Source organism: Platichthys flesus, chromosome 4 (genome assembly GCF_949316205.1).
Source record: "Platichthys flesus chromosome 4, fPlaFle2.1, whole genome shotgun sequence".
NCBI lineage: Eukaryota > Metazoa > Chordata > Actinopteri > Pleuronectiformes > Pleuronectidae > Platichthys > Platichthys flesus.
The window spans coordinates 15,659,457-15,672,516 of record NC_084948.1 but is presented as its reverse complement, the minus strand read 5'-3'; the positions used below and the strand labels follow the sequence as shown (position 1 = coordinate 15,672,516).

At 43.2% G+C, this 13,060-nt stretch overlaps 1 protein-coding gene across 4 annotated transcripts; it reads right to left on the bottom strand.

Annotated features, from left to right (window-relative positions):
• Positions 1-286: 286 nt before the first annotated feature.
• Positions 287-12,141, bottom strand: zbtb38 (zinc finger and BTB domain containing 38). Of its 4 annotated transcripts, none has more exons than XM_062386380.1 (4): positions 11,993-12,141; positions 11,190-11,440; positions 7,682-7,997; positions 287-4,917 (listed from the first exon to the last, which is right to left on the bottom strand). In XM_062386380.1, the coding sequence occupies exon 4, from the start codon at positions 4,915-4,917 to the stop codon at positions 1,336-1,338; it is 3,582 nt and encodes a 1,193-aa protein (XP_062242364.1). In that variant the 5' UTR covers positions 7,682-7,997; positions 11,190-11,440; positions 11,993-12,141; the 3' UTR covers positions 287-1,335. The 4 variants fall into 4 exon arrangements, with proteins under 4 accessions (XP_062242364.1, XP_062242366.1, XP_062242365.1 ...); XM_062386382.1 differs by having other exon boundaries at positions 7,682-7,992; XM_062386381.1 differs by lacking the exon at positions 11,993-12,141 and having other exon boundaries at positions 11,190-11,791.
• Between the last annotated feature and the right edge of the window lie 919 nt (positions 12,142-13,060).

Sequence of the window (13,060 nt, the reverse complement as noted above, 5' to 3'; positions counted from 1 at the left end):
CGGATGCAGTTTGTGTGGAAGACGAAGGGAATGGACTTCACAGATGGGCTCAGGTCCCCAGAGGAGCGGGAGGAGCAGTTAACTAACACATGGCTTTATATTTAGGAAAATGTTCACTTTGGAACAGCCTTTTCTATTGGCACAACTGTTTCACTCTCACTATACATAAAACGTCCTATTTCCTATCTCCACACTTAAACTGCATAACATGACGTGTTGATCAGTGGTCGCTGAATACTGTGAAATGGAAGATGGAGGAAAGGAGGAAAGGATTTAACAGTTTAGATCAATATCAACAACATTTATTTAAACGCTTTTACATGTTCTATACATATTTTAACACACAAAAGTAGTAACTCAGTGGTGCCGTGTGTTAATTAGAAATAAGAAGAATAACGATGGTGCTCAGAGTTGAAATATAATTATAATAATAATAATAATATAATCAACAAACATATTAGCATAGTCAAACTTTAAAGTGCAACTCGCCATAAACCTGTTAACTCAATGGAGAAATTTGAAATGTGCCCCCCCCCCCCAAAAAAAAGATCATATTGTTTTCCCCAGACAGACAAACGTGAAGAGGTCACCACACTAGAAAGCTTTCCAGTTGTCCGCACATCCCACCCTTCTTCTGAAATTGCACATCATTTCTTTTCTCGAGGTTACAGTCATGTCACTGATTCGACCTAATATGCATAGACAATGGACCATGGACTCGGATGTTGAGTTTAGGAGGAAAGGGCCCACACTGATATTACATCCTGCTCAGCTGCAAAATACAACATTGCACATTTGACATCTCTTACAGACTGTATATAAACATGGATGACATGACAGCTCCCAAAAAGTTTAACCAAAACGTCTTAATGGCCCCTGGTGGTTGGCCGTACTACAGGTAATAAAATCCCGCCTCCTCCATGTTAGTGGATGGGACATGAGCCAAACTAAAAAGTCAAAGTACAGCTCGAATAAAATGTTCTCAAAGATTAGGTAGCTCTTAGCACACTGATATATGTGAGTGCGCATTTTTTTGAAAGTTTTGGGTTTAACAGTTTATTTTAATGCTATGAAAATGGGGTATGACATCATGAAAAGGCAGCTGCGACTGACTCGTGATTGGGTGAACATGTGTGTCTGTGAGATGTCGTTACAGCAGCTCCATCCCCCATCTCTGGTTGCAAACATGCAAAATGTTCATATCTGGGATATTTGGGCTTCATTTCTGGCTTGAGGGGAGACACGTCGTCCATCTTTATATATCGTCTATGCTCTTAACTGAAGCAGCAACATTCCATTCGCTTTCTCTTTTGCCTAAAGACGATAGATGTATCTTTAAAAAAATGGCTCCTCCTTGCAGACCCATTTCTCTGGCTTGTGTATAGAAATGTGGCTACATTTACTCTCCGAGTCATTTTTCTTAAACAGTTTATAGGACTTCTCTCGATCGCTGTGACTGTTCGTTCTCGGCCCCGTCAAAATGTCCTTGCTGCCGTCGCTGTCTATGACACTGGCTTGCTTTTTTGACATGAGATGCATAGAGCGCTGTTTTACAATTTTGTGTTTCACCTTAGAGGATGCCAGGGGAAACAGTGGGTCAATGCTTGGTGATAATGGACCTTTAATGCTGGAATGTGACATGTCCTGGTATGTAGCCAAAGGCATGAAGTCAGTTGTATCCTCGATTTTAGGTTTAATTTTAGTATTTGAAAAAATACCTCCTTTCTCCCTTTCATTCATTATGTCAGTGTCACTGCCCTCTGTTTTGATGGTGTCTTTATTTTCTTCACTTAAGTATTCAGAAGATGGCTTGAAGTTGTCATAGTTATATCCTTCTTCATTTGTGTCCTGGTGTTTCTTCTCATGGCTTCTCTTGGTGGCCAGGTAGAGGAAGCGCTGGGGACAGAAGGAACAGCGATACTTCTTCTCTGGGTTGGGGCTCCGGGGTGAATTGTCAAAGCAGGAGCCGCTTTCCATGCAGCTGTTGCAGATGTAATCCCTGCCAGCGGGTGCCTCACCAGGGGGACCTTGTTTACCGCACGTCAGGCAAAAACATGGGTGGGAACCAATCACGTGAGCTCTCAGGCCGGTCTCTGTGATGAAGGAGCTGTCACAGATGTCACAGCTGTAGGTGGCCCTCGGGCTGCAGTTCCTGCTCAGACTGCGTTTCACCTCTGAACCGCCACCTGAGCTGTTCTCCTCTGTCAGCGAGCTGCTTCGATCGAACGGGGCCTCGGCTGCACCAGATCTATCCGCAGATGTTTCAGCGTACCGGTGAAAGAATCTCATGTTCTTCCTCTTCTTCTTAGCTTTGTAAGAGTAGTAGGGACGCCACAGCTTATCAGCGTTGTCGCAGTCATTTGGATCGTCGTATGTCTCTGGCTCCACGATGGTGCCTTCTGATCTGAGGCGGAGCCTGGGGCTTGCTGAGCCCTCTCTCGTCGGAGGAGACTGACTAAGACTCTCCTCCTCACTGGATTCTCGGACTCTCCGTTTCTTTCTGGGGAAGAGCTTAGATCCTTTGATTCTGCGGCGGATGATGGCCTCATTGCCTATTTTCACTGTTATCTGACAGAGTGGCATCGAATCACCGTCCAGTGATGGCCCCGGACACGCGGGTTTGGCGATATACGTTTCTGTCTTTGACCCCAGTGTTCTATCACGCACGAGACTCTCTGTGCCCGACTGAAGTATCTCCTTGGTCATGTCCTCAACTCTTTTTGCAGAAGCTGACAGCTCACCCAATTTTTTAACAGTGTTCAGAGAGTTTAGGAATGGCACGTTACGACTGATGTACTCTGAGTTCCTAAGCAGCGAAGGGTCGTCTTTGTATGCTTCTGTGTCGTGTTGTAAAGAGAAGCTGCTGTTGTAGTTAATGAAGGGTGAATTGTTACTTTCAGCCTCTTTTCTTGCATCATTCTGAATTTCGGATTCACCGTTCAAATCATGATCAGCATCTTGGTCACAGAGCTTGTCAAAGCTGATGCGAGGAATAACAGGGGCTACTGACTTTGTCGTGGCCATGAACGTGAGAGGGAACGACACAGCATCAGGGTGGCCGATCAGACCGTTTTCTTCTAATGGAGGAATGAGAGAGTTACTCTCCTGTGCATCTTGGTCACTTTTCTCAGAACTCTCTGAATACGTCTGACTGTACGTCTTGTATTGTCTCTTTCTGAACTTCATTGGCAGGAGCCTGTAGAGCTTTATTGGGTAGACACTGGCTTTCAGCCCGCCATTGGCAGATTTCCTCTTGATAGCTAAACTGGGATCAATGCCGTGAAAAGACTTCTGATGGTTTTTCAAGATATAGTATGTCATGAATGTTTCCAGGCAGAAAATGCATTGATACCGTCGTTCACCTGTGTGCCATATTTCATGCTTTGTGCGGTATTCTGCCAAGGCAAACACTTTATTACAGTAATGACAGGGATAGGCCCTCTGCCAAGAATGAACATTCTCATGCCGCTTCAGACTGGATAGGGTGACATAGACCCGTTTGCACATGCTGCAGTTGTATCTCCTCTGTTTGCCACCGGGCCTCGCTGCCTTCTCATGCTGCGGAGGCTCTGATTGGTCCATTTCAAGGGGATCTGGTGTGGGAGGGGTGGAGAGGTCAGCAGAAGAAGGAAGTTGTGTTCTGATGCCCTCCATTTCATCTGAATGGTGGTTTGTCTCATTGACTGTTATGTCAGGAGCTTCTAATTTAGGCGGGTCTGTTGCAGCCTTAGGACAGGCCTGCTCGTGGTTGCGCAGCCGTTTCAGGTGTATGAACTTTCTGCGGCAAAACTTGCAAAACAAATGACTGACAAAACGCTTTTTATGTACTTCTGAGTGAACTGTGAGGAGAGCTTTGTTCGTGAATATCTCTGGACATTGCTCGCAGCCGTAGATTGAGATGCTGTCTTCAGTGTGAGGGGAAAGGGTTGGTGGGCCTAACTCCATTTGAGCATTGTCAGTAGCTGACGTTGGTCCCGGGTCCACACTCTTTCCTCTCTCTACCTCTGAAAACAGTGGTGGCGGTGTCACGGCTGCAACAGGTGCTGCCGTGACACCAACAACTAACGTGGGGGTTACTGTATTTGGTTTGTCTTTGTGTGGTTCAGCAGGTGCTGGAAGTAGCGTTCTACCCACAATGCCTCTGTGACGCTTTTTGAGCGGGCCTATGTTCTTGTATAGGAGTTGCTTTGGCTGTGACATTGCCGGCTTACAGACCTTCTGGTTTTCCAACGGACTGCTGTCTTCGGTAGATTTGCAAACTGCATATGAGTGCTCTGAAAGGGCGTGGGCGGTCTCATTGTTCCCGCTGAGGCAGGACGTTGTCGGGCAACTTAACGGGAGCCGTCCCACGTCCGGTGACTGCTTTTCCACGCTGGTTTGAGCCAGAGGGGTGAAAGGATTGTTCCCAGGGCACACTTCAGTGATGGAGAAAGCGTTGGTGATGCGCGGCCCTCTAGCACTGTCTATCTCCACAGGCCTGGGAGTCTCTTTCTTTGTTTTCTGAGACACGGATGCTGTACCGGAGTCGTCCTGTCGCCTTTGTTCTGCCAGCTTCTCTAAAAAAGGAATTCCCAGTCTTTTTCCAGCTGCCACCAGTCCACCTGTGTCCTCTGCACAGGGTGAGGTCACCTTTGAGCAGTAGATGAAGTTGAGGATACTAGCGAACACCTCTGACTTCAGGTCCATCAGCTCCAGCACTTGTCCGGAGCTCCATGTTTCCGGAGCTGTCAGGGCATTCCTGAAGTAGCCACTGCAGGCTGCCAGGATGTTCTTGTGGGCCCGGAACTTAACATCCTCCACCACGATGGTGACATCACAGAAGAGGCCATGTGAGCGCTGCTCATTGAGCTTGCTAAGCACGGTGTGAGGGTGGGCGGTATCCATCAGGTTCTGAGTACATGGAGACACCACTGTCATCTGGAAAAAAAAAAAATAATCACATTATTTTGATTACAAAATCAAGGAACTGACTGTCTGCTGACAAGGAACGCTCCAGGAGACTGGTGTGTTTTAGTGTTTACACACTAGATGGCAGTAATGTCCTTACAGATGAGGTGATGCTCAGTCTGATCCACAGTGGTGACTCAAGCGTCACATCAAGTCATCAACACATCCACTACAATTAAAGACATTACCCTGCTTGACGTTTAAAGCTTAAAGTTAGAATAAAGGGCCCTTACACATGGATCTATTGTATATTGGATGCTTTCATTGAACTAATTCAGGATTGTGCGACTACATCACTATATAGGTATCTTGCATTAGTTCGACATAATTTAGTTTCGCTCTCATTTTAGAAGAGATTCGTAATCTTAGTGGGCTATAAATTATTTCTCATTAGAACACAACATTTTAAAAAAACTGTGTCAACAGGGGCAGGCATCCCTTACGTAACACTGTAATGACATAACACTTGTTTTGAACTAATACATTTATGACTGGAGTTTCAGATCCAAGCTGCCAGAAAATATGCAGGAGGGAGCAGTTTAATTACTGTCAACATGCCTCTGAGCTACTCACAAGATCTGCAGTTTAGTGGTTAACAGTTAGCAGCCAAGTGAGAGTCTAGATACTTAGAAATAATGTGAGACTGCATATTTATTCAAAAGATGTAACTAAATATGTGCCAAAAGAATTGGGATTAAATAACAGTCCTTGATTTGGCCCATGGCACAATGCTTTTATTATTTTCTAACTGCAGCTATCTCTGGTCTGCCCACTAGTTTCCTTTTTGCTCCATTGTAGATTGTCTATGTGAATTAAGTTTTCTTATCATAAATGGAACAAGAGGGTCATGTGCATCTGTAGTTGGTGAAGCACTAATACCAAAACTAAGTCACAAGAACACCTCAGACTCGTCTTTCTAGAAACTACAATATGCAAGGAATGTCAGGTGACTCACTCAGTCATTGACTTATCGTCATTGTTTCTAAAAAAAACTGCGTTTGCATGGTGATCTTAGTCAGTGTGCAGTCACAGCTTTCTATCAGGTTTAATCTGGATTATTCAATCCTATTGTTATTAGTATAAAGATGGCATGCAGATTGTTGTGCATGTACGAGGCATGTGCTCCCTTTGTCAGTCGATATCCGAGGCATCACTTCACTTCAGAAATCATAATCTTATAACACAAAGCCACAGACTGCTACACTGTTTACACAGGTAAAACTGATTTGTGGTCTGGTCAAGATCAACATAGTTATAAATATTGTCAAAGCAGTATTTGGTGATTGGTTAGTTTTGGATTGTAATCTAAAATAATTTCCGGCTCTACATGACAGCGGATGAATCACCCAGCGTGATGCTCTCTCTGTGGCCGACTCATGTCAGAGTCAGCGTGGTTTGAGTCTATACTGAGTCATCTAGCATGTCTTACGTAGCACTCTGACTGTACCTGCCAACACACACTCTTGCCTGCTCTTGCAAATGATGAGTCATCACAACCGCTTCTTAAAAGTCTTAAAAAACTTAACCTCAGAGAGAAGTTTGACATTTTTCTCAATGTGATCATTTTTTATTCTTCATTTACCGCCACAGTGAAAGTCTTATAGTGATTGTGAAGCTTCGCCATGAATTCTCTTTGGAGATGTTTTGGCTAAATGCTACTCCACTATTTTTTTGTCACTGAAACTCTAAGGTAAACTGGTTCTTATCCTAACCCTAATTTAAAACTAAATCAGTTTATTTAATTTGTGCAAATGATACAGCTGATGATGATCTCAAGTTATATAAAATTAACAAAGAGTTAAACTTTATATGATTTTTTTTTTTTACATTTTTCTATATTTATTCTTGGCCATTGCCTGCCATTTATAAATTGCTTGATTTATTTTCTTATTTTAAATATCGTATATTTCCAAACCTGGGGTTTACGTAATTTATCAATTATGTAATTTTATTGTTTCAAATTTCACGTTTGTGTAATAAATACAATATGGCCGCCCTTGTCCAAAGCCTCTCAGACGGCTGAAAACATCACCAGCCTCCTGCCCTCCTTCTCAGACAGGCCTCCGTTGTCATGGCAACATGCTATGGCGCAGCAGTTATTGGGATTCAGCAGGACGGCAAGTGAGCTGGTTATTCATCCCCTCTCCCACAAATATCCTGCCATGTCTGAGAAACTGCAGCACACAGCAGTAAAGGTTTGCCTTTGACTCTGCTTGAACATGATGCGTGTGTGTGTGTGTGTGTGTGTGTTGGTCCGTGTGTCTTTTGTCTGCAGAAGAAATGCTACTCAAAGGACTTTCTCATCTGATAACATTATGTGCCATAGCTTTTATACTAATTGATCAGTATATGCCTTTATCAATGACAGTTTCATCTTTTCTCCTAGATTGCTATTTAACTTTTTTTGTTTCATTTTGGACGATTTCTACCTAATGTTGTGGTTCATTGTAACCAGCTCCTGAGCGGAAATTTTGAATTTGTCATCACTGCTCCAGATTTTGCCACACCCAGCCTAACTTTATCTTCAAAAGCTCATGTGAAATTATTTTTTACGTCTCTATCTGTACAAAAAAAACCCTCACATACAAAACCACAAACCAAGAAATGACAGCATGGCATACAGACAGTCAAACAAAGAGCGAAATATCAAAGCAAAAGCCCCTTCATGCACCTCTGCAAAGCGTACTTCCGCAAAACACAGGTTACAAATTGAGGGAAACCATGCAAAACGTACCTTAGTAAATCAGAGAAAATGATGCAGGGCGAACAGGAAGCAGTGTCATGCAGTATCCCTCTCGTACAGACCTGAGTATTACCAACTACACGTGAAAAACTGTTTTGCAAGAGCAAGGCGAAAGTAGTTTTCTTTCAGTGATGGTCGCTGAACGGTGGTGTTGTCAGTAGCAGAGCTTTTTTTCTGACGTCGTTCTTCCTCTCCCTCCCTCTCGGTGCGCAGATGACTGTAGCTCCAACGTCCTTCGCCTCTTTCCATGCAGCCCAGGTCCTCGGCTGGATCTACCCTGCCCTCCTCTGGCTGTCCCACTTCTGTCCTGCCACAGCCATATAGGAACAACTCACAGTTAATGCAGCATGTAGCTAATCCGGAGTACGGCTCTGCCTTTGTGTTAGCTGGGCAAACTGAAGCGTTCACACTGTAGCCACTGAGCAGGAAGCGGCAACTTTTATTAAGCATGGCAGAGGGGGAGAGCGGAGAGATGCTGGGGACTACATCACACATCAGCTCTGCGCTCGATGCTACAGCCAGAGAACGCTCAGCTGCATCGCCGGTAGCAGCGGAGAACGACAGGTCCCTTGCTGTACAGCAAATGCCACATTAAATCCCCTCAGCACCACACCAGCTAAATCCTGATGCATGTCAGTGATGAAAAAGGGAAAGATGTCTTTTGCACAAAAGTAAAATCATTTGAAACACTAATAATCTGCAGCCGTCGTAGAAACACTGACCCTGAATGTATAACGCTGCACCATCTGTTTCATGCTTGTGCACTCACTCTGGGTCTGTGCTGCAGTTTATTACACCAAAGCCCTCCGTCCGTGCTTACGCAGCCACTGTGGTTAGGTAATGCAGAACCCGAGAGATGACGGCAGTGACGACCGTCGTACCGTGCATCGCAGCAGATACGGGACAGATGTTCAGCAATGCTTTTTTCCTCACAGTTCCAGTGACTGTGAGAAGCTGAATGTGATGATGAAGGGAATAAACAGAGAGTCCTCGGATCAGCAGGGACTCTGGGTCTATACCTTTTATAGAGGCTGCTGCTGGATGCAAAAGCAGCAGATGCGTCAGCACTGCAGACGAGGGGGAGGGGAGGAAGCTGAACTCGACATGGCACTGTGAGCCTCTCACTAGCGTCTGAGGACGGAAGCAGCTCTTATATTTACATTACTGAGAGTGAAGTCCTGTGGCTTGAGGGTCTTCTCATCATACAAGCTGAAACCAGCTTCGCACAAGTTTCAAAGACAAATCATTTGATGTACTTTCAAAGACAAAGTAGCAGGTGTTACTCTAAAAGAAGGAAACCTGCTATTCATGTTGTAATATTGTGTGCCCTTGTCTCTACAATATGCTTGGGGGTCTCTTTTAATCATAGGTGCTTTGTTGTCCTCTTCTCATTTCCTGTGTTTGGTTCAGCATAACTGTAGTTTCAACAATACACAATTAACCACAGGCTCAGACTTCAATTTTTTTTATTCTGACAGCAAAACTTTCTTCCTTGAAGACCAGGACAGTAGACCAAGGGAGCATCCGTTGTGCCCGCCTGATTAATTTTGTCACTTGCTTCTATAATCTGTCACACTGGACCACATTAGTGTGAAAACCAAAAGAAATATGATATTAGCATCGAAATGGTTAAGTTTTCTGATTTCAGCTAAATCCTTTCTGTGGCATGATGTGCTGCATTCTACACACCAGTATTATCTCAAACTGCTCATCCTCTGCAGAAGTTTTTCCATCTCTACAAACCCACACCTTAATCTTAACTATCATAAATAGTGTTTACTCACATTCATTACTTTAAGAACCTTTTTTTATTTGACTGTTTTTCTGTTGTGAATATCAATAAATGAAAAAGTTTGTAGCTCTACCGGAAAACTTTTATAACTTAGGTTGTGTAATCAGTAACTGAGTTTGAGTTTTGACTTTGTTTAAATTTGGATCAATTGATCTTGTTAAGGTTTATAAAAAGTGTACACTAGCTATTTATGTCTAACAACTCAATTGTACTTCACACGCTTCAGTAATACATGATATTTTACCAGAAGAATAATGCTTTAAAAGATCATATCATAACTTTAAATGTTCCATGAGGTTAAATAAAGCTCATTATAAATTAAATTGTTTCACAAGTTGCATTTGAAAGGAGCAAGGTTTATAGAATATTGCTTCTGTCTAGCGCTGCAGTACTTGCAGTTTGATTTTGAATATTTTGAAAGAAAATGGGTTAAAACTTTTAACCCATTTTCTTAACTTAACCAGTGAACTTCAGCCTTCATTAAGGTTTATAGATGTAAGTGCTGCATGTAGAGAAACAATGAAAGCATCCAATGTGTGCAAGCAATTGGTTTGGTTATAAAGTTGCTATGCAGGCACCGATATTTCACGTAAATTGATGTGATAATACAATATATGAGTAAGAAATGTATTCATGTTTAAGAGGAGCAACACCAACCATGGGCAATACCTACATTGTTACGTAGCCACTTTCTGGTTTGGTTGGTCACTCGAGTGATATCATGTGAAAAAGTTGCTTCACTGCCGCTTCTATTACTGGACCCAGATAATCTAAATCTGGGTGTTGGGGGTCTGGGGATATGGTGGGGTTGGGGCTCGGCTGAAGCTGCAGTTGGATGAGTATGCAGCAACTTCTGCAGCTGCTGCTAGTGTACCCTCAGTCAATTAATCTCCTGAAAAGAGTTCTAGTTATTGACTTCACAATTTAAAACACATCTGAAAAAGTACAATAAATAGACCTTTAGTTCAATTCTATTGCCATTATAATTTTTTTCTCTGAGCCTCCATCTTAGATCAAGGCCAACAGGATCATTGGATGATTTAAAGAGAATATACCGAATTTCTTTTATTTACACAAACTTTTCAATAAAGCTCTCCCTCAGTTGCGTCAATGAATGGAAACGAGTACATGTTTTGATGGCAATGGTTTAGATTAATAGTTTGAAGTCCATCTCCAAAGCCTTGTTATAGTCCTTTTTAACGTAAAAGAATCACATGTTCAGTATATCCAATATACCTGAGTAAAGCATGTCATTAGAAACACATCTTAAATATCCATCTAGAATATTTAACCATATTATATATTATATATTATTATATAGATCTTAAGCTAAATCAGTATCAAATCTGAGAACAGAATAAAAAATCCAGTGCTCTTACTTAAGGCGCTTGGATATGACTCTGTGTAGCAGATCCTGTGAAGCACTGTGTAAGCATCCCCTTTTCATCCACACTTGATATCACAGCTCGAAAGGGTTCAAAACCACAGGAGAAAGTATGCAGGCCTCTGTGCCTCTGATGCTCAGTGAGCTCAGCTGCGGCCTGTAGGGACGCTGAGCAGCAGGGAAGCAGAGACTGCAGTACAAGGCTGAGTAGGCCTCAAGGCCTCATTCTCAAAGCATTCACACTCATAGCATACAGCGACACTCATCCCTGGTAGCACTTATGTTGCTGCCCTAACAAACACTCATTCTAGTGAGTAGCCTACCAAAAGTGTCTCTGTGGAGAAGGTCTCACTGGGCCTGAAGTCGCCGCTGTGGAAGTCTCTGGTGTTTGCTTTGGAGGAGGAAGGCAGAGTGACATCACCGCTCCTCTTCACCCTTTGGTTCAGACCGGGCCATTGCCATCTTCCTTCGTCTTCTCCAACAGGTTCCCTGTTCCTGCTGTGTAAATTTGCCTTCTGGAGGCGGCTGCAACTGCTGCGTCACTCCCGATGCATCAGTGACCCACAAAGAGGAGCTAGGAAGGAGGAGTGGCGTGGTGAATGTGTGGAGGTAAAGGGTAAGCAGAAAACAAGCAGAACAGCTCTGCACTGCTCCAGCAAACAAATGGATGAGGCTTCCGCTTTGTCTGAGTTCGGGGGCTAGTTGCTGCCGTGGTATTCAGGAAGTGGGTCTGGGAGACAGATTCTTTATTGTTACGTAATGAATATTTTTTCTCCCAGACCAGACTGAGCTAGGAAGGCGGTATCTAGTGTTCAGAAGCTAATAATAGGCCATAGTACCGACCAGTCAGGGGTATGTGCAGTGCTGTCAGATCAACCAAGTGCCAAGATGACATCTGGACATTGAATGTTGCCATTTATAGAAAATGAACTGCATTACATTCTGTCCGATGGAACACCTCTTGTTTGGATTATGTTTCTTTTTTGTAAATATTTTGTGGAAATATACCATTAATCCAGTATATAGCTGTTGTGTTGACATCTATTGTCCCATAATGTTGTACAGCCTATGGTTGTCTCTGGTCCACTAGGGTACCTGTCAGCAACAGAAAGAAAACAGTGCATACCTTGGTCTTACATTACCGTATCTTGCTTGTACAGGTTTCAGGTGAGGAAGGACCTTTGTGGCAGATGCCCTTAATGACGCATTTGTATAAGGTTTCAATCCAGATGTATACTCCATAGGCCTGGATGTGGTAACCAGACTTACAGCACTTGCTTTGCACACGTTACCCAGGGTTTTTGTTTACTTGATCCTCCTCCTCGCATCATCTGACTCTCGTTTTCGTTGCCATGTTGCTCCCTCTACTGGCTGCACGGGTGAACTCAACACAGTGACCAGACACAGACCTTTTATCTGTGGGCAGACATGGCAGCTAGGGCCCAGGGCCTCCAGCAGAGGGCGCGAGGACGGTTCAATAGCAAATGTAAACAGGAAGTAGATGATGAAATTGACCATTGACCTTGATGTGATGTCAGCAGTGCTCTTACTGCCTCAGTATTTACTTGTTTGCCTGTGTATCATTCAGAAAACACAGTGGGACACTAACAATTGTATTATATAGTAAGCTTTTTTATTTACCAGTATCATTACGCATTGTAACTTATTAGCAACATACATTACTGCATCCACTGAACATTTGGCACTTTAAAACCAATGGAATATATCTTCTGAAGATTACACACCTCAAATATGAAACTTCACATTAATACCTACCAGAAAACCCTATACCTCTTGTTTGCACTCTTCAATGCAAATTCATCAACTGTGATAGATTTGTGAAATAGTTATTTCAGAACAGTAATGTACATATTCACTGATTCCTCACTGATGCGCAAAAGGCTAAAAGAAAAGGTCCTCTTCCAGCCACAGGCAGCGGCAACACCCCTATGTCACTGGTACACCCAGCACATCCATTCTTCAGAGTACTCCCAAACCTTCAGAGTATTACAAATCATAATCCAAATTTACAGATAAGATTATAATAGCACATAAATACAAGCTGGAGAGAGAGAACACAGACACTAACACACCATAGTTGTGTCATCATTTAAAAACACATCTAGGCTGTTGTGGAGTTAACATCTAAGAAGGCTCTCACGTTTTTGAATCTATGTAAAGCCTTGGCCAGAGA